Genomic DNA, 22,449 nt, shown 5'->3' with positions numbered 1-22,449 from the left:
ACCCACTGTTAAAAAATTGAACATTAATTTACAAATACATTTTGTTTATATTCCCACTTATAAAGCAAATGCACACGAGCCAAAGATGTAAATAATTTGTAAGATACTTAATGAAATGGACAAGTCAATAATGTACATAAATGGAAAACCTACGATCCCATAAAAAATCATATTAAACTACCGTAATTAAAGATACATTATGTAAGATTTTAGATAAAGATCCGAGCTAGCCATTCTTGGCTCTTGCTATAATATATATAGTTCGAAAATAGATAATGTAAAATGAATAAGTTGAAAATTTCATTTGAATTACTCTATTGCTAGTGAAGATATTAGCCTTTGAAGGTTTGACAAGCCGTGTGCACTACCGCACTGGTTCTTCGAAGCTAAGTCTCGCTCCTCCATTTTTAGCTTAAATCAAAATATGGCTGAACTGTTCTAATCTATTTAACATCGGAGAAATCCGATGCCACCGAGAGTTGATTATGGCCTGGATAAGTTAATTAATGTCTAATTAATAATTTAGGTAACATTTCAGGCCTAAAGAAAGACCTGCGATAGGCAGATTTAGCTCTTGCATAATGTATGTTTAAATAACAGAATAATAAAAATATTTAAAGACATGACGTAGGGTTTAGCGGCCTATAGTTCTACACCAACCGGTCTAGTTATCTAATCGGATTGCAAATTGCGTCTTAAGGGGAATAAGCCACTAGGCCGACCCCCAATCCCCACCCGCCCCCTTCCGTTTCACCCTCGCTCGGTATGGAATCTTCAATGGACAAAGGCTTTCATAAATAAACACTGTCACTGGAAAACGAAGCTTTATTGTTTTGAATTATTTTTTAATGGTTACTTTAGTAACGTATACTGTATCGGCTCTGCTAGTTAAATCGGCTCTGCTCTCTACTAGCAGAGCCGATGTAACTAGGTCCATGCCATACTCCCTTCGCGGTGGGCCTGTTTGTCACGCTTAAAAACATGGTATAATAATATAATAAAAGTAGACTACCTTCATGAAAATGTAGAAATCCTAGTACAGATATTATATACAACAGACAAACTAAGTTGATTGCTATCAATCCCATTGAAAACACTCCTAATATCTAAGATTAAAAAAAGAAGAATATGCATTAATGTATGAACATTAATATAAGTTATATTTATAGGACGGCTTTCGTGAGTCAACAGGTTTAAACATCGAGGCCGTAGGCTGAGATGTTAAACCTGTTAACGAATGAAGCGTGCTATAAGTGACTTGTAACAATGACACCTGCTCAACATGCTTGTTGTTATTGCACAGAAAACCCACCCCACTTCTCTATATGAGTTCTACTACAACTAGTGTAAGAGTGCAATAACATTGAACATGTCTAGTTATTGCACGGTTAAAGCTCCACCCAATCTACTAGAGGGAAAACAATCTGCTTATTCAACGAAAAGAACAATGGAAGATTCCCCGTCCATCTCACAATGTTGGTTGTAACATTGGTTTGAAAGATCTGAGCAACATTTATTACAACACAGTAGTGTACAGGGGCGGATCTGTCCCCCCCCCCCCCCATAAGTTACAAAATTATTTTTAAAACAACAATTTTTATCAGAAAAGTTTATCCTTTATCGTCAGATGGTGGGGTGGGATGAGCATTCAAAGCGTGCGATAATGATATAGACACATGTGATTTCACAATTAATGCTTTACATCAATGAAATTGAATCACAATGTCATCGTATTAATTCATGATAAAAATTGCTGTCAACCGGGGTGTTAGATTAATCTCTTTATAAAGATCCGTGTCTATGTATATAAGCCAAACGGACGATAGAGACCACGTATTTCTCAAAACGCGTGGATGTGAGGGGCTGGTGCGCCTTTGGTCAACTGAATTTAGAAAAAAGGTTGTTCTGTTGTCGACCATAGAGATACAAATTATGATTTTTTCTGTCAATTACACGAAAATGTATACAGACAGATTCTATATTCATTTCTATTTGCACAAACTTTCATAGTGATGAGGAGACTTTGAAATAGAAATGGGGTGAGTGGAGGTGGGAATAAAATTAAATGTCTTACTTTACTACATCACCTGGGCTAATGATGACCACTGGCGCTACGGTTTGCTCTTATTTCGATTTCTAACTCACAAGGAATCTTTAACGGGTTGCCAATATGGTATACTCGGGACCTTGGTTTTTCGTCCCATCTAAACGACGAGACGCTAAGTCCTGTATCGGCCAATACAAGGTAGAAACACAGGACCTCCGGGTTAGTTAGACGGCGTCTAACTCAGTGAGCCACTGTGGCTCCCAAATCTTTGAGAGAGAGAGAGAGAGAGAGAGAGATGGGTTTAACGTCCACTCGACATAAACTAGGTCATTTCGGGACTAACATATGGTTTAATTTTTTTCAATAATTCGCTTGCGCCTAGGGGTCTTTAGCATTGGGAGGAAATCGGAGGACTGGAGGAAACCCACGAGGTTGGACAGGCGATCCTACTCCTTGTCGCGTACAACCGGGAATTCGAAACCACGCCAGTTGACTCAATGACAGGCCGTATGATACAGCGCGCACGTGCTAACCATTCGGCATTCCAACCCCACCACCCAAATCTTTGAATGGAATATAATTGAATTATACTATCAATAACCAACTAAAGAATTCTTACCAGAATAAATCCTAGCTATATTAACCCAGTCTGCTAGCAATTCTCAATTCTACTATCAATATACTATACTGATGTCCAAAAGAAAGTATACACACTAAAAGTATGAATAAGTTTTGTTTAGATTAAAAACATTTGATAAAGCAATACTGAGTTTGTCTCTTGTACCTCTTGCGTCCAAACTCAACATTTCTATATATAAAGCAAAATAAAAATGTGAAACAAATTGACATTCTACCCAAATACCGTATACCATGGAAAAACGACTTTGGTTGATGCAGCACAAAATACACAGTGTATACTTTCTTTTGGACATTAGTATAATATAACGTATGGGCCTCATAAATAACTAACTAAACAATTCTTACCAGAATAAGTCCCCGAAAATATCAGCTATATCAATCCAGTCTGCTAGCAATTCTCAATTCCTATAGCAATCTATAAAAATTTCTATAAACTGTCTCTAAGGTCAAGTTTATTAGAAATGTAATCACTGGTTTTTATCCGGTATATTAGTGAAAAACAAAAGCTATTTAGGTTAATCTATAATTACATGATAATGATCTTGTATATCGAATAATCTCTATTGTTGTGATAATCCGCCATTATGGTCGTCAACTATATTATAAAAAAAAACAAATCTGTTTTAACTTGGCTTTATAAAATACACATTATATGGGAGATTAGATAAAGAGCTGACTGTTCTCATTATAATAGTTAAAAACTAGACAATGTAAAGGCAATTTGCTGAAAATTTCCGTCAAATTGATGCACTCTGAACCTAAAATGTAACTATTGAATTTTAGGCCTACGATAAAAACCATAGTCTCGATTATCCATTTTTTATTTAATCAGCATAGTCTCGATTATCCATTTAATCATTAAATCGTGAAGGAGAGTTATGCAGTAAATCGGCTCATAATCCACTAAGGTTCGCAAGCTAGCGATGCCATCGAGAGTTGATTATGGTCTGGATAGTTTAATTAATGTCTAATTAATAATTTAGATAATATTTCAGGCCTAAAGAAAGACCTGCAATAGACAGATTTAGCTCTTGCATAATGTATGTTTAATGTCTAATTAATAATTTAGATAACATTTCAGGCCTAAAAAAAGACCTGCAATGTGCAGATTTACATAATGTATGTTTAAGGGATAAAATGGCCTGCCGTCTTTTCTTACGTCTGCGAATTTCATACGGTGATTTTTAAAATGACTTTTTTTTTTCATATACAACATTTTTTTCTTTTATGTTTTTACCCTTTTTTTTATTATTTCTTTATATGTAACTAACCTGCCAACCTGTCCATAATATCATGTATAATGAATTGGACGTTACATTTGTAATAAACAACAAAACAATATGGCAGCTAGAGCTGCGAAAACTCCATTACATGATTTGTGTCGCATTTATTTCTTTGGAGCTCGACATAATTGCGAAAACTCAGCGACTATGCATTACTTCTTTGATGGTAACATTTGAGGCCTCGCCATTGGGCATTTTGATGTTTAAGCAACTAAATAAACAAAACGTTATGACAAACCGGGGTTGCGAAAACTCCACGATTTGTGTCAGATATACAATATATACATAATTTATTTCTTTAATGCTAAAATTTGGAGCTCGCCATAGTTGCGGCAACTCCATGATTTGAGTTAGATAACGTATTTACGGTGTATTCCCGCGAAGGCGCAGTTACAGAGCGTGACCAAAGTTAATCTTTCCCACGAAGGCGCAGATATCGACTTGTCGGCTTTCGTTTGAAGAGAGGTATGTTGCTATTAGGACCCAATTAACGGTGTTAAAGATTTTATGAATTTCATTATGAATCTTAATTTGGAGACGAACACAGAATGTGGGTCTACAAGTGTAATATAGAGAAGATGAAGAAATGCAGAAGGTGGTACGGGGGTTTGCAGCTCTACCGTTGGTACCAGTAGAAAGGGTAGGTGTATTATATTATGTCTTGCTGTAGTGGCCCTCGACTTCTCTTATTGGAGTAGACGTGGAACGTTTTGACCACTGTGGTCACCACATTCGTATTTGTTATCAAATTTATTTACCAAGCATATTTTACTTGCAGGTTGAAGATGCCTACCTTCACATTATAGCAGAAATGCCAGCCAATCCAAAAGTAACAGAATCGGCCGACTACATAACAAATCAATGGTTCGAGGATTAATTTGCAACTCATCAATGGGATTACTATGACACAGAGGAGCACAGAACCAACAACACTCTGGAAGGATGGCATGCAAGAATCAAGAAGCTAGTTGGAAAAGCCCACCCGAATGTTTTTGAAATGATCACATTTTTACAACAAGAACAAAATATTAATGAGATTAGAATCGTTCAGTATGCGGGGGACATGAACCACCAAGGAAGAGATATAAATATGCTCAAATCCAAAGCCAGCTCCAGGAATTAAATGGAAAACACGAGGAAGAGGAATTGACTTTAGTCGATTATTTAGACAGGGTGTCTTATTTGGCGAAATTAAATTAATTTTTGTTATAGTGTAGGTATGTTTTTATTTCTTATGCCAAAAATGATGCTAAAATGTTGGTTAATTAGTTACATTGGGGATTATGAAAATGTAAATCTATAACACCATTGTTACGTTTTTAATCCATTTTAATCCCTAGGAGCTGGATTCCCACGAAGTCGTGGGAATAAACCGTATTTACTTTCTTGATGCTAACACTTGGTGTCTCGTCATTATTTTGGATATTGATCAATTAGTGATAAATTAAACATACATTATGCAAGAGCTAAATCTGCCTATTGCAGGTCTTTCTTTAGGCCTGAAATGTTATCTAAATTATTGATCCAGGCCAAAATCAACCCTCGATGGCATCAGTCTTCTCCGATATTAAATAGATTAGAATGGTTCAGCGATACTTTGATTTAATCAAATATTATTGCACACGTCTGTCAAACCTTCAAAGGTTAATATCTTCGCTTGCAATAGAGTAATTCAAATGAAATTTTCCTCTTATTCATTTTACATCATCTACTTTCGAACTATTATAGCATGAATGGCTAGTTCTTTATATAAATCTTACATAATGTACATTTAATATCAATTTAAAAAGTAATTGACCATTACAAGCATTTTCGGAATGTGACCAATTACATTTTCCACAACTCATTACTTTGAAATCTTCCATTACCTATATTTTAAAAAAAAAAAAAAACAATGCGGGGGGGGGGGGGGGGTCGGGATATCTGAATGGGATTGGGATAACAGAGCTTAGTTTATGGGTGTGTGGTGTGGGGTTAGACCAGTAATCCATCCCTGAGTGAAGTATGGAACATCTAGACAGAAATCATCGCTATAAATAAACTGTTTTATAAAATATAAAAATATAAAACAGGGAGAGAGAGAGAGAGAGAGAGAGAGAGAGAGAGAGAGACACACACACACACACACACAAACTAGGTCATTTCGGGACTAACATATGGTTCAATTTTATTTCATTAATTTGCTTGCTCGTAGGGGTCTTTAGCAGTTGGATGAAACAGGAGGACCCAGAGAAAACCCACGAGGTTAGACGGGGGACCCTTTTCCTTGTCACGTGCAAGCGGAGAATCAAAACCACTCCACTTGTCTCAATGGCAGACCTTATGCTGCAAAACGAACGAGTTAACCATTCAGCCCCCTCCACCCCACCCCCTCTTTATATAAAATAAATTTCAAAACTATCATTGGGGCCCCAAGTTGTAGCCCAGTTAGCACCCCTTTCCCTTAATCCCGTCCCCATCTGCATTGGCCGAGAAAATTCATCGGGATTTTCCGATGTGGTTTCCGCCTGTCAGTAGTGCAGGATGGAGGGCCGACAAAAACGGCTGTCTAGTCGTTCGGTTGGGACGAAAAACCGAGGCACCCTGTACACATTGACGTGCACGTAAAAGATTCCTTGACAGTTCAAATTCGATGTAAGAGAGGGCCATAGTGCCGCTGCCCGGACAAAATTTCCCTCGTATGCCTGTCTTCATTAGTCCAGTCGGAGCAGAACAGTAGGACGTTAAACCCCATTTCATTTCATTTCTCTCCCCCATACGTTCTGGATCCGCAGTAGGACGTTAACCCCCATTTCATTTCATTTCCCTTCCCCATCCGTTCGAATCTGGATCCGCCTGACGTACATTGATTTTTAAAGGAAAAGCCCGATTCTCCGAGAATTACGAAATCCATGCAGACATAGCCACTATCTCTATAAATTAGTCAACGTGTAGAAATCACGCGCGGTGCACTGTGGATAATACACTATACCCAGACAGATACAGATCAACGACGAATACTGAAATAATTGTTCGAGGTAATTATAAGTTCACTATGGGCATACTCGATGGAACGTTCCGGAATTAAATTCTCTCAATTCCGAATATGGTGTAAATCGAGTGAAAAGTAGAATTTCGAAGTACAACGCATGTGTCGACTACATAAAAAAATATCTCAACTAATCATGGCAGCTGAAACATATTTCTTACTTAAAATACGTCACGATTCTACTCACACCACCTCAGCTCTCGGGACTGGCAGAACTGTGACAGGACTGAATTCTGTATCACTTAATTGCAGTTCTGTCAATTCGGGATGTTCCGGACTGACAATCGAGCACCCCCTAAATGTATATTAACTCAGGGAGAGAGGGAAATGGAATTTATCGACCACTCGAAACAAGCAAGGTCATTTCGGGACTAACATATGGTTCAATTTTATTAGTAATGGGAGGAAAACGGATGACTTGGAAGAAACCCACGAGGTTGTGCTCCTTGTCACCTACAAGCAGATAATCTAAACCACAACACGTGACTCAATGACAGACCTTATTATACTAAACTAACGCTGTCTGTGTACAACTAGCAAGGTCATTTCGGGACTAACATATGGTTCAATTTTATTAGTAATGGGAGGAAACCTGATGACCCGGAAGAAACCCACGAGGTTGTGCTCCTTGTCACGTACAAGCAGATAATCTAAACCACAACACTTGACTCAATGACAGACCTTATTATACTAAACTAACGCTGTCTGTGTACAACTAGCTCCGCTTGAGAGAGAGAGAAATGGGGTTTAACGTCCACTCGACACAAACTAGGTTATTTCGGGACTAACATACCGTTTAATTTTTATTTTAATAATTCGCTTGCGCGTAGGGGTCTTCAGCAGTGGGCGGAAACCGGAGGGCCCGGAGAAAACCCACGAGGTTGGACAGGCGACCATACTCCTTGTCACGTACAACCGGGGAATCGAAACCCCGCCAGCTCCGCTTGAGAACGCTAAGCTTGGCCGACATTTAATTCCTAAAGCGACGATTTTAGTCGAATACACTACACGAATTGTGAGAAGTATTTCTTTCGATTCGCTTCCATTTAATAAAATGGTTTATTTAGTCGCTGCGTGTATGACAGATATGAAACGGGGTAGAACCCGCATTACAAAATAGTATATTAATTTTTAGATATGGTGGCCATTCAGGACAGAGATCTTTTCTCGAAGTAGTTAGTTCTCTGTGTGCAGAAAGACCTCATTATCTAATATGCACAGGAGCCACGGTGGCTAAGTGAGTAAGAAGCTGATTCGCTAGCCTGGAGATCGCGGGTTCGATCGGGGTTATCCGGCGTGGTTTCCCCTTGTCAGTGGTACAGGACGGAGGGCATATTGGTGTGCACGAAAAAGATCCCTTGGTAGTTGAAATTCGATATAAGGTTTCTCCTTGTCAGTGGTGCAGGACGGAGGGCATATTGATGTGCACGAAAAAGATCCTTGGTAGTTGAAATTCGATATAAGAGTAGGCCGTAGCGGCCCGCTGTCCCGGCAAAATTTCCCTCATAGCACACTGTATGGCGTGTCTTCAATAGATCAGTCAGAGCACGTTAAACCCCAGAAGAGCACGTTAAACCCCATTTAATTTCATTTCATTTCTAACATACAAGCTTTAGATCATTCTAAACATTGATCAAGCACGTCCTACTTTCATTATAGACATATATACTAGATATGGCTGCTGTTGAGCGTACAATATGCGGGAATATATTGTCGTCTCGACTCAGGTTAAATGTAGAAGGAATCCTAATATTGACCCGGCTCGTCTTCTGTGTAAATCGGATATTGAAACCCTTTATCACTTTCTGTTCATATCTGCAAACTTGCGCAATATACGATATCTGTACATTCCAGATACTTTATATAAACACTCTCTGTGTTCAGCGGCACTAATCAAAATCTGACCGTCAACTGACATCGGATTATTAAAATCTGTATCCCAGTATATTGATGTCGCATTATCACATCGAAAATTGGAAATGTAAAAAAATGAATTGTTATACTGCTATCATAAATTGTAAAATTTATCTACACTTGCTGTCGCTCACCTCTTTAAAGTGTTTGTTAAATTGTTTTTTAGGTCTATGACCTTATTACTGAAATGAAATGAAATGGAATGGGGTTTAACGTCCTACTGTTCTGCACCTATACTGGGGTAATGAAGACGGGCATACGCCATACAGTGTGCTATGAGGGAAATTTGGCCCGGGCAGCGGCACTATCGCCTACTCTTATATCGAATTTCAACTGCCAGGGGATCTTTTACGTGCATTCCAATATATACACGGGACCTCGGTTTTTCGTCTCATCCGAAGGACTAGACAGCTGTCCTGCATCACTGACAAGGGGAAACCACGCTGGCCTTATTACTGAAATAAACATATTATTATTATACTAGATATATAACTGTTTTATTTTAAAGATGCATTATGTAAGATTTAGATAAAGAACTGGGGCTTGTTTCACGAAATTTAAACTAAGATAAAATCCAAATTTTAGTAATTTGATTGGATAATATTAGGTTGATTTTAGTGCTAAGCCAATCAAAATTAAAGTATTTACTAAAATTTGGATTTTATCTTTAGTTAAGATTTCGAGAAACAGGGCCCAGGCCGTTCTTGTTATAATAATTCCAAAAAAGTTAATTCAAAATTCATGTATTGAAAATATCATTTAAATCATTTTATTCTGAGCGGAGTTATTCCTGTTTGAAGATGTCGGTACTTGACAATCAATCCAATGTCTCGAAATGAAATGAAATGAAATGGGGTTTAACGTCCTACTGTTCTGCTCCTATACTGGGCTAATGAAGACGGGCATACGCCATACAGTGTGCTATGAGGGAAATTTTGCCCGGACAGCGGCACTATCGTCTACTCTTGTATCGAATTCCAACTGCCAAGGGATCTTTTACGTGCATTCCAATGTATACACGGGACCTCGGTTTTTCGTCTCATCCGAAGGACTAGACAGATGTCCTTGTCAGGCCCTCCGTTCTGCACCACTGACAAGGGGAAACCACGTCGGAAAATCGGGATGAACTTTCTCGGCCAATGCAGGGATCGAACATCCAACCTCCAGGCTAGCGAGCCAGCGTCTTAGCTACCGTGGCTCCCCCAATGTCTCGAAAATCCATTATATCGTTAATTTGTTTAATCTCGCGGGTGTTTTAATGCGTTTAAACTTTTGCCATCCGATGCTCTAGAGAGTTGATTATAGGAATGTCATGTGAATAAATTTCTAAATATTAATTTATATAACTACTACAGGCGGATTTATTTCTGACATAAGCCATCTTTAAATGTTTCATTTCTCCATACTGAACAATGTGACCCGACCTCGATTATCAAGACAGAAAGTAAATACTGGGAAATATATGGGCCAATTGATATTGAGAGAGAGTGGGGGGGGGGTAATGTACACTCGACACAAATAATAAAGTTGCATCTTAGAACGTTGTTATACTACTTCCGGTTCAGGGCTCTAGCAGTGCCGGTAAACCACTTATATATCTACGGCATTGCGGTAAACGGTTAGGTCTAGGCTATTTAATAAGGCCAACTTCAAGTTTGGTCAAAGGTCACGAAATGTAAACAGACTAGCGCTAATCCCAACCCTAACCCTAACCATGGACCTAGCCCTAACGCTTAGGCCTACCCTAGCCTACAATCTCGCCAACAATCACGTGTCCTAGCCTTAATTATATCTCAGCGACCTTGAAGAAAATTGAGTTGGCCTTAACAAACAGATCTAGCTGCCGCCGGTAAACGGCTATTACATTACATTACGTTGCATATAAAAACATTTCTACATTGTGTTTTGTGTTTATTTTTGTAGATTAAAAAAGGAATAGAATATGCCTTTTAGAAGTCCAAAAGGTAGGCTATATAGTTATTCGATTTTTCTATGCCTACATTGAAATGCAGTCGTATATTGTCGTCTTCTCGGCCATCCATCGGTCCGTCACTGACAATTGCTTTCAGACGATCTAGGAGCTACAACTGAAATTTATATATAGTGTTGATGTTACTGAGACGAGAAATTCTATCGATATTCAACAATTTTTGATAGTTACTGTCGGAGTTATGGCCCTTGATCAATTTTTGAAATATCATTAACACTCTAGAAGCTGCAGTTGGCTTGAAATTGACAAAGGGGAAACACGCCGAAAAATCTGGATGAACTTTCTCGGTCAATGCAGGGACCGAACACCCAACCTCCGGGCTAGCGAGCCAGCGTCTTACCCACTTAGCCACTGTAACACCAAACAGTGAGCTATGAGGGAACTCGGACAGAGGCGCTACTGTCTGCTCTTACATCCAATTCCAACTGCCAAGGGTTCTTTTACGTGCACGCCAATGTGTTTTTTGTCACATCCCAACGACTAGACACTGTCCTTGCCAAGCCCTTCTTCCTATGCAAACACTGGGAATGAACCCGAGACCAGCGTCTTACCCACTGATCCACCTTTGTGTCAGTAATTCACTTACATGTATTTTCTTGTTTATTTTAGAGTTAAGAATAGTGATGCTAGGAAAAACAGGGGCTGGCAAAAGCGCCCTAGGAAACAGTCTGCTGCAGTCTGAGCTGTTCCAATCCAACAGTTATGGCGCTTCTGTCACCGTACACTGCAAATTTGGAAACAGGCGTCTTGACAATGGAAAAAAGTTGGTAGTCATCGACACACCAGGAATATTCGACACCAGGAAATCCAACCTTGAAACATCAAAAGAACTTATAAGGTGTATAGGTCTATCGTCACCCGGTCCTCACATCTTTGTCTTCGTTCTGAAGATCGGTCGCTTTACCCAGGAAGAGATGGAGACGATCCAACACCTCAAAGATTTGTTTGGAGAAGACGTAGTCAATTACGTGATCATTGTATTCACCGGTAAGGACTCGCTTGATTACGATGGTTCGACCATTCATGAACATATCCAACACTGCCCACCAGAACTGCAATCACTGGTTGGTCAGTGCAAAAGGAGAATAGCTACCATTAACAACCGAGCAAAACCAAGGGCATTAGCAAAGGATGTTAAAGGTATTCTAGATTTAATGGCGCAGACCGTGAGACAAAATGGCGGAGGATACTACACTGGTGAGATGTTTGAAGGAGCTGAAAGGGCATATCAGGAAAAACTTCGACTTCTCGAGGAAGAAAAAAACAAGAAAGAGCGGGAACTAGAACAAAAAGCGCGGAAAATTGAGAAAGAGGCGAAGAGAAAGATGCGAGAACTTGAGGGCATGAAACTAGAAAATAATAAAAAGAAAAAAGAATTAGAGAGAATTAAGAGAAGACAACGTCAAAAAGAGGAGGAATTAGAAGAAGAACTCGAAAGAATAAAGAATATCGATACGAGACAAAAATTTCGAGATGATGTGGAGTCGAACGATGGCGCCATTGTTGATATTGCTCGGGGTATAGAAAAGGTTGGGCGTGGCATTGGACGGGCCGCCAAAGGCGTGTGGAATAAATTGACTGGTTGGCTTGGATTTTAAATTAGCTAAAGTCGGTCTTACCTGTATCCCAACACACGAATTGGAACTGAAGTTGGCGAACCTATAAGCTGATAATAATGGTTACTGTTTCATTTAAGACTATAATCTGTTTGGGTTTTTTTTATGCCGAATGAAATAATATATTAAAGATGCATTATGTAAGAGCTAAATTTACCTATGGCAAATCTTTTTTTTTTCGCTTCAAATGTTATATAAACTAATAAGACATTTCTCTCTGGGTGATATTTAACGGATAAAACACATCGCCATTTAATAATTTAATTTAAAAATGGAAAATCAAGACTGTATAGTTACGATTTCAAAGGCTGAAATCTTCTGTATATATTATGCTTATTATTAAAATATTTATACAGTAAGCAGAATTGAGACTCTAGTTAGCAAACATCATATAAGCTATTATAGTTTGTTTTAAGACAATAGACTATTTTTGCTTATTATTAAAAAAAAATAATTTCGCATATAAGCATGCTACAAGTGACAGAATTGGAACTGTTTACTAGCAAACATATAACCTGGTTTTTTTAAGACTGCTTTTATGCAGAATGGAATACATTAATGTACATGTATTTTATACTTATTATTAAATGAAAATAAGCTTTCACTGTAAACGTGTCGCAAGTGACAAAATCTAGGTTTATGGTGAGAGAGAGAGAGAGAGAGAGAGAGAGAGAGAGAGAGGTTTGAGGTCCCCTCGACCACACACAAACTAAATGAAATGAAATGAAATGGGGTTTAGGCCCCACTGTTCTGCTCCGGCTGGGCTAATGAAGACAGCGACACAAACTAGGTCATTTCGAGACTAACACATTATGGCTCAATTTTATTTCAATAATTCGCTTGCGCACAGGGGTTTAGCAGTGGGAGGAAACGAGACGACCCGGAGAAAACTCACAAGGCTGTACAGGCGACGCCAATTGACTTAGAGACAGACCTTGTGATTTCACGCGCACGCGTCAACCATTCGGCCAACCAAATCCTATTTTATGGCCATAGACTCTATGAGTAAGACGCTGGCTAGCTAACCACGTGGTCTCGGGTATTTTCCTGAGTTGTTTCCACATGTTATTGGTGCAGCACCGAGGGCTTGGCAAGGAACAGTGTCAAGTCGTTCGGGATGTGACGTAAACCGGAGGTCCCGTGTACACATAAGTGTGCACGTAAAAGAACCACTGGCAGTTGGAATTCGAGATAAGAGTAAGCTGTAGCGCCGTTGTCGGGTCAAATTTTTCCTCGTAGCACACTGTAAACACATATGCCCGTCTTCATTAGCCCAATGTACAGGTCAAAGGTCATCACTTGATGACGACTTGAGAAGCCTAGTAGAAACGTCGGTCAGAAATAAGTAGTAATTGTATTCCATAGAATAGTGACCAGTAGATATTGACATCCCCACCCCACCCCCTCTCCCTCCCTCTCTCTCTCCCTCTCTCTCTCGCTTTTCATAGTTTACGTCACAAGTGACAATCATTTTTATATTTTATCATTGCTTGATAATGACTAGAGAAGCCTAGTCAAAACGTTGGTCGGTACTAAGCTGTAATTGTATTCCATAGAATTGTGACCAGTATATATTGACTTGCATTAGTACATCCCTCACTCTCTCTCTCTCTCTCTCTCTCTCTCTCTCATTTTTCGTAATTTACGTCATAAGTTATAGATAGTCTTTTACAAACTTACTTCAAAGCGCTTGTCAATGAACAAGGTTTTTCTATAGCTCAAAGATTTAATTGAGCTGAACGTAATAAACCCTGTATAGCTGACGTAAATACAACAATTTGTGAAATAGATTGTAAGATATATAGCTATCAATTAAATTACTATAAACTGTTGCATTATACCTTTAGTTTGGTACAGAACAAATAAAACGTAAACAAGAAATTCAACCGGGCTAATGAAGACGGATAAAATGTTAAAGGGCAGGGGAGTCATGGTGGCTCGGTGTGTAGGACGTTGGCTTGCTACCCTGGAGGTCCCGTGTTCGATTCCTGCATTGGACGAGAAAGTTCTTCGAGGTTTTCCGGCATGGTTCACCCTTGTCCGTGGTGTAGGACGGGGGGCCTGGCAAGGGACAACATATAGTCGTTCGAATGGGAAGAAAAACCGAGGTCCCGTGTACACAATGGAATGCACGAAAAAGAACCTTTGACAGTTGGAATTCGAAATAAGAGTAGGTCTTAGCACCGCTGTCCGAGCAAAATTTCCCTCATAGCACACTGCATGGCGTATGCCCGTATTCATTATCCCAGTAGGGGCAGAACAGTAGGCCGTTAAACCCTATTTCATTCATTTTCGTTATGGACCGTGGCCTCTGTAATTTATAATAACGTCTATAGTGAGCGCAAATCCGAGACTTTCTACATTCGTTCTAGTAGAATTACATCGTATGTAATTCTATCAAAGAGGAGGCGACCCTTTAAAGCTTACGTTTGTAAATGATAAGTTTTCTTTGAGATTAGAATATAATAAGTCTGTAATATACAATACACTATTATTATTGACGGGGTGTGGTTGAGTGACATATCAAAGTACATCAGATATAACGTACGATCGTCCGTAGTTGTGACGTACACAGACAAGTGTCGTGTTGGCTAAATCTATTTGTTAAGGCCAGCTCAATTGTTGTCAAGGTCGTTGAGGTGTTAAATGTGCATGAAAAACTGAAAGAGTTTCCTGTTTCCTCTTGTTTTGCTTCGCAGCTTTCATTGAAATGCCCGAAAAAAAATGACTGGATGTCCGACGCCACCGAGTGCCATCCCCCCCCCCCCCCTTCATCCCAGATTGATTCAAAAATTGGCAGTTGGAATTCGATATAAGAGTAGGCCATAGTGCCGCTGCCCGGGCAAAATTTCCTTTATAGCACACTGTATGGTCAGGCCTGGAAATAATTGTTTTAAACGTACCTGACAAAATGTCAGGCAATAATGAAATGGTACCTGACATTTTCAACCTAGTGCCGGATATGTATAAATAATATCAATAAAAAAGACAAATCAGTGCCGGACAAAATGATAGGCACCAAAGGTTTTGTGCCTGACAAAGCCTGAATCTGTGCCTGACATTGTCTGTGACAGGTGCCTTATTTCCAGGCTTGTGTACGGTGTAGGCCCGTCTTCATTAGCCCAGTCAGAGCAGAATTGTGGGACGTTAAACCCCATTTCATTTCATTTCTTTGTGTGCAGAATGGAAATGTGGATGATGGACAGACAGATAGGTTGATGGCAATAAAGAAAGAAATGGGGTTTAACTTCCACTCGACACAAACTAGGTCATTTCGGGACTAACACATGGTTCAATTTTATTTCAATAATTTGCTTGCTTCTAGAGGTCTTTAGCAGTGAGAGGAAACTGGAGGACCCGGAGAAAAACCACAAGGTTGGATAGATGACCCAACTCCTTGTCACGTACAATCGGAGAATCAAAACCACGCCAGTTGACTCAAGGACAGACCTGATGATACAGCGCACAGTCGCACACGCTAACCATTCAGCCATTCACCTCCTGATGGCAATAAACAACCATACTAAAATAATCAATATCCCTACCATTAGTGTTTCCAGTCGTAAGGGTTGGATCTAAGAATTGACCAGGATTTATTTTTGTTTGCAAACAATATGTCTGGGATGAACACAAGTGGAGGATAAAATTGTCAAGAAACAGGAATTGACAAGAAAGGCAGCAGGAATGTTAAGAATTGTATTTCCTTTTAACACAGCCATACAAACAACAGATGTAGAAACTATTATTAGTAACAAATAAATAACAATATAAATAATTATACTTTATCCCAACACCCTTTCATTATGCTATATATGTACTATTAATATATAATATTAAACATACATTATGCTATATATGTACTATTAATATATAATATTAAACATACATTATGCTATATATGTACTATTTTAACATACATTATTCAAGAGCTAAATCTGCCAATTGCAGGTCTTTCTTTAAGTCTGAAATTTTATCTAAATTATTAATTAGACCTTAACTAACTTATCCAGACCATAATCAACTCTCGATGCCATCGGATGGTTGCGATATTTACTGGATTATGATCCCATTTGCTGCTCGACTTTCCTTCACAATTTAATGATTAAATGGATAATCGAGACTATGCTGTTTATCGCACAGACTTTAGTAATGATGATCGAGGCTAGACCGAAATTTCAATCGCTTAATTCTCGGTTCAGTCAAATTACCTTTACATTATCTAGTTTTCAACTATTATAGTGAGAACTGGCAGCTCTTTATCTTATCTCCCATAATGTATGTTTAATTATATATTTGAATCCAGAATGTATCTATGTTTAATACAAGAACCCACTTCATGTTTGCTAAAAAAAATAAGTTTTTATTTGATCGAGAGAGAGAGAGAGTTTAGCCTTCATTCCACACCACAAAATAAGGTAATTTCGGACTAAAATATAGCAGTGAACAGGAGGACCCGAAGAAAACCAATGCAGTTGGGCAGCCGACCCGATTCCTTGTTAGTACAATATCTAGGAATCGAAACCATGCCACTTGAGTCAATGACAGACTTTATGATCTAAAACATGTGTTAGACGTTAGAGTTAAAAGCCAAAAGCCACTGCAGATTTATTTATAGGTCACGAGATGTAAATAGGATTAGGTTTAGGATAAGAATTAGGGTGAGGGCTAGGGCTAACCCTAAACCTTAACCATAAATCTCATCAACAATCACAGGCCTTAACCCTATTTATGTCTTGTGACCTATGACAAAATCTGCAATGGCTCTTGGCTTTTATCTTTTACCATGTGTTAGACCACGTGACCATCCTCACCCAGTTAACTGAATATAAATACATGTAAAATACACCTTCCATTCACACAAGATTGGAAACAAAACAAAAAACTTGTAAAAACAGTGTAAAATCTGCAAAGGCTCTTGTATTTTATCTTTTACCATGTGTGAGACCACTTGACCATCCCCACCCAGTTTATTTAATATAAATACATGTATATACCCTTCCATTCACAGAAGACTGAAAACAAAAAAAACAAGTAAAAAAAGTATATATTATCCTTAAAGCTTTAAAATATTAAATTTGGGATCATATATGTAATTATAAACTTTTCATTCAGAAAAAAACAAAGTAAATAATGTCTGCAATCAACATACACAGCTGCTGTTCATCATAATTTGAGGAATTTTCAAATCCTTGCAAACTCAATCAGATTAAAATACAGGGGCCTGTTTCACGAAATTTTAACTAAGATAAAATCCAAATTTTAGTAATTTGATTGGATAATATTAGATTGATTTTAGTGCTTAGCCAATCAAAATTCAAGTATCTACTAAAATTTGGATTTTATCTTTAGTTAAAATTTCGTGAAACGGGCCCCAGATCTATATTTCGTTTCGTTTTTTATACTTTAAATGGCTTCCACTACATGACGATCTGAATGTTTGTAATGGAAGGTCGAGTCAAGTGTCATGAAAGCGCCTTTTGAGTTTATCACTTCAGACATTTGATTAACTAATCAGCATTGATCTTTCTAGTGGGATACCCACAGTTCCATGCACTGCATGTCAAGAACTCGTAACAGACCGTTTCAATGGCTAATCCCTCACATCAACCAGAACGCAGGTTGTAGTAGAAGGTCGAGTCAAGTGTCATGAAAGCGCCTTTTGAATCTATCACTTCAGACATTTGATTAATTAATCAGCATTGATCTTTCTAGTAGGATACCCACAGTTCCATGCAGCGCATGCCAAGAACTTGCGGTAACAGACAGTTTCAATGGCTAATCCCTCACATCAACCAGAACGCAGGTTATATAACAACACTTCTAGATCCTAGTGTAGTAAAGACAAGTAAAACGAAATTTTGAACTATAAAAAACGAAACTAAATAGGATCTGTGTTTTAATCAGATTGTTGCAAATTACCATATATGAAAGTCTTAAAGGTGTATCAGTCCAAAAATGGTCCAATTGCTTTCCATATTTATAGAGAGAGAGAGAGAAATGGGGTTTAACGTCCACTCGACACAAACTAGGTCATTTCGGGACTAACATATGGTACAATTTTATTTCAATAATTCGCTTGCGCGTAGGGGTCTTTAGCAGTGGGAGGAAACCGGAGGACCCGGGGAAAACCCACGAGGTTGGACAGGCGACCCTACTCCTTTCCATATTTATATAATAAATTGAAAAATCAGCACCATCTGCTGATGATTTAAACAAACCAGTGCCACCTATAAATAAGTGTTGGTTATCTACTGTTGATATTGTGGTTTTGTTTTCTTAATTTAATGTGAAATAATCAGTCTGAGTATATCTTAACATGGATTAAAGATGCATTATGTAATATTTAGATAAAGAGCTGATAGTTCTTGCTTTAATAGTTAACAAGCAGTTGCCATGCAAGTTACAGCCACATTTTGCAAGAGATGGACCAAGAACAAGCTAAAAAAAAAACAAAACAAGCGCTTTTTCATACAATCAAGGGCCTAGAAAGTTGATTGCGGTCTTGCCATGTTGATAAATGTCTAATTAATAATCTACAGTATATAACATTTCAGGCCTTAAGAAAAATCTGCAATAGGCAGATTTAGCTCATACATAATGCATCTTTAAGCCATGAAAAATTAAATTTTGTCCGAAAAAAATACAAATGAAAATCAGCAGCTTTAAATATATTTTGCAACAAAATATATATTTCAAAAATTAACAAAAAAAACCCAACAAATACATCATATTTCGGTGAATCAGTGAACGATAGAATAATGCATTAAAAAGAGCTAGCTAGTCCTGAGGGTGGATTTGATGTTAATAAAATTAAAACAAGTGCTCATAGGTTTTTAAAAGTTCAACAACGATTTTCTTATCACTAACACAATCAGATTCTTCAGTCGCGATAGACCGGAAAAGAGCACCTAGTTCGACACTGCGATGTCGGTGATCTTCGTAATCGGAATTTCTGATCAGATAATTTGTCAAAATCAGAAATGCTGATCTTGTGGCATCGCCTGCAGGTAGATCCGAAATCTGTCTAATCAAAATATCAATCAAAACCATGGCATCATTTGTGTACAACAGATTGGCAGTCTTTTTGGCACTGTACAGATCTTGGAAGAATTTGATCACAGAATTTGGTGCATCTGGCTTATGGTCAAAGATGTTAACTGGGTCGTCACCACGGTTAAACAGTAGCATTACTTTCTCTGTAAATATTTTAACGGTTCCCTTTTCAGCAAACACATCCATTACCAGATTTTTGCCAGCAGTCTCCATGTGTAAGTTGTAGGCTAATATGAGGGACACAAGTAGATCAGTCGCTTGATCCTCATGTTCATCTGTAGGCGGATTCTCAATCAGACTTAGAATAAAGCTTATGAAATCTCCATTCAGATGCTCGTGAAGATTTGTGGGAATAGGTTCCCCAGTGGAAAAGATCATACTGAGTACTAAAGAAGCGTAGGAGAGTCTTTGGACTTCGTCAGATTTGTTTGTGATGTCGTGGGCTAGCTCCAAAGGAAGCACAGAACACAGCAGCATTGTAATAGCCATCTTATCCAATCCACAGAGAGCACCAAATGATTTCAACAGCAAGAGCCTGATACTCAGACGAGTCTCCATTTGATAATACTGCACCAAATTATGAATACATTCGTAATTCTCTTCCGCGACCACCTTCCGACAAATAGACTTCTTGGCGTTTTCTAAAATAGAATTCAGTTCCTCAATATATTCCTTAATGATTGCTTCATCTTCGTGGAGTGCCCAACTTCTCTGCTGTGAATCATCTTTACAGGCAGCTAATTCCGAGAAAATAACTTCCAGACGTTTCGCGTCTCGACTTGTGCCGATTTCAGATGATTGTTTGAGATTGTGGGTAGTTTTAAATATTTCATCCATACTAGAAGAAAGCTCTGGGATCTTGAAACCAATATATCCGAGCACGGTTTCAAGGGCAATTTTAGATTTGTCAAAGCTGAGACCGGTATTGATTCGGATCTCCTCTATGAGTTCTGGGCCTATGTCTGGAGGAATCAAAGGGCTTGGATGATCTGAGATGTTTGGTGATCCGGAAGGAGGAGGCAGTGTTAAAACAGGGGATGTTTCAATTTCAAATGAGTTAGGCCTAAATTTCGTACCAGTCGGTGTCGTTGGCGTGTCTTTTTGAATAGTGACCACGCCATTTGCAGTTTGATTTACAGCTGTTATTGTTTCTCCCGGACTCCCACAGGAACTGGCTGTGCTGGGACTGCTTTGGGTGCCAACACTACTATCATTTAATCCTAGTGAACTGTCCCTGGTTGGAGGAGGGGGTGGAGCCTTTTTGCCTGAACTTGTTCTTCGAGACACCACTTGTCTGCCATCTTCGTTACCAGGTGGTTCTGGAGCTGGCCTTTTATTGACTCTCTTTTCAACAATGGATTTGTCATGCTTCACTGATTCGAGGTATGAAGCTCGATGTTGTAGCAGTTTTTGTAAGTTATATCGGTCAATCTGCGAGACAACGCCCCCTCCTTCACTCCCCGCCTGTAGGTGTATTGCTTCTATGGAACCGTCAATGAATTTAACAACTTCTGTCGGAGTGCAGTCCAACTTTTCGATGTAATTATAAGGCACATACCCGAGTTCACCGATGCCGTTTTGGGCTAGTAGCCACTCCTTTTGTTGATCCGACTTCTGATTCTCGGCATCGAGAAGAGTGAAACGGTCGCTGGCGTCAAAACTCAAATAATCCGACAAACTGGATTTATACCCGTATAATGCCCGATACATTTAATGTCCTTCTTTCTTTCTCCACCGCTGTCAGGGCGCGGCTCGGAAACGAACCGAAGATTTCATGTAAAATCAATAAATTCTAAATTCTGCATAATTATTTCACTGTGAACCGGATACAGCTCAAAGGGATATAACTCTCGAAGATAACGTTGTTGGACTTTCTGCATGTCGTATTTTTGAACGTTTTAAATTGGTATGTGTTTGTAGACCCGTTTTCGTCTAAAAAAAACAATCTGATTAAAAAACAGATCTGTATATTTCGTTTCGTTTTTTTTATTCTTTCGATGGCCTCTACTACATGAATATCTGACCAGTGGTAGTGGGAGGTCGCGTCAAAGGTCATATACGACTACGAGAAGCTTTTGACCCTATATGACGTCATGATTTGATTAATCAGTCAGCGTTGACGTTTCTAATGGATTACCCACAGTACCGTGTAACTCACAACAAAAACTCGGCGTGACAGACCATTTCATTGGCTAATTCCTCACATCATCCCGAACGCGGGTTATATAATAACTCTTTTAGATCCTAGTGTAGTAAAAAAAAAAGTAAAACAAAATTTTTAAACTATAAAAAAAGAAACGAAATAGGATCTGTGTTTTAATCAGAATGATTTTAAGGTTAAAAAAAAAATACAGCCATGTGTACGCCCTTTAATCCTGACGAACAAACGAAAAAAGTAAAAGTCATCGTTTTATACACATCACAAGTTGCCAAAGTGAAAATACTACCAATACAACAATCACCCCCGTTCTAACTGTTTTGTCCCCATCATTGATGTTATCTTTACAGCTATATCGCAACAATACTTCAAACGTTTATTTGAATAGTTTGTCAGATTGTAGAATAAAAATTTGATTTTTTATTCGCGAATCAATAGAACTGATTTTCTGTAATTCAGTTTAATAACGTCATCATGTATCCCTTTTATTTAATCTGCAAATAAAAAGAAATTATTTTCAATAGCTTACAATAATTTAGTTTGATGACATCATTGTGTAACTTTGAATGCCCTTCAACATGCCTAATAATACGAGTTCTGCGTCATTATATAATGCGAAATCACACCGTCAAGGTCGTGGTCGGGACTACGAGACATTTAGGTACTTCGGGTGGCGGCGGGTGTCATTCCGGGCACTTTTCTTTCGCCTCACTACAACTGT

General features: G+C 38.6%; 2 protein-coding genes across 2 annotated transcripts; one reads left to right on the top strand and one right to left on the bottom strand.

Annotated features, from left to right (window-relative positions):
* The first annotated feature begins 6,879 nt into the window (after positions 1–6,879).
* Positions 6,880–14,320, top strand: LOC126824796 (GTPase IMAP family member 4). The gene is made up of 3 exons (XM_050554184.2): positions 6,880–6,986; positions 10,835–10,875; positions 11,511–14,320. Exons 2-3 carry the CDS (start codon positions 10,854–10,856, stop codon positions 12,497–12,499), a joined length of 1,011 nt encoding a protein of 336 aa, XP_050410141.1. The 5' UTR covers positions 6,880–6,986; positions 10,835–10,853; the 3' UTR covers positions 12,500–14,320.
* A 1,879-nt stretch (positions 14,321–16,199) lies between these two features.
* On the bottom strand, positions 16,200–21,405 carry LOC126824287 (NCK-interacting protein with SH3 domain). Its single transcript, XM_050553489.1, has one exon. The coding sequence runs from the start codon at positions 21,278–21,280 to the stop codon at positions 19,328–19,330; it is 1,953 nt and encodes a 650-aa protein (XP_050409446.1). The 5' UTR covers positions 21,281–21,405; the 3' UTR covers positions 16,200–19,327.
* Positions 21,406–22,449: the final 1,044 nt, after the last annotated feature.

This window comes from Patella vulgata, chromosome 1 (assembly GCF_932274485.2).
Source record: "Patella vulgata chromosome 1, xgPatVulg1.2, whole genome shotgun sequence".
In the NCBI taxonomy this organism is placed as follows: Eukaryota; Metazoa; Mollusca; class Gastropoda; family Patellidae; genus Patella; species Patella vulgata.
Note: the sequence above shows the minus strand (reverse complement) of the source record. Positions and strands in the feature narration are given on the sequence as shown.

What these genes read in the sequence shown, in the direction of transcription:
- LOC126824796 (XM_050554184.2), top strand. Translation starts at nt 10,854, where the DNA reads ATGCCTTTTAGAAGTCCAAAAG. An exon ending in GCCTTTTAGAAGTCCAAAAG is followed by an intron (nt 10,876 to 11,510) that starts GTAGGCTATATA and finishes TGTTTATTTTAG; the next exon opens with AGTTAAGAATAGTGATGCTA.
- LOC126824287 (XM_050553489.1), bottom strand. Translation starts at nt 21,280, where the DNA reads ATGTATCGGGCATTATACGGGTATAAATCCAGTTTGTCGGATTATTTG.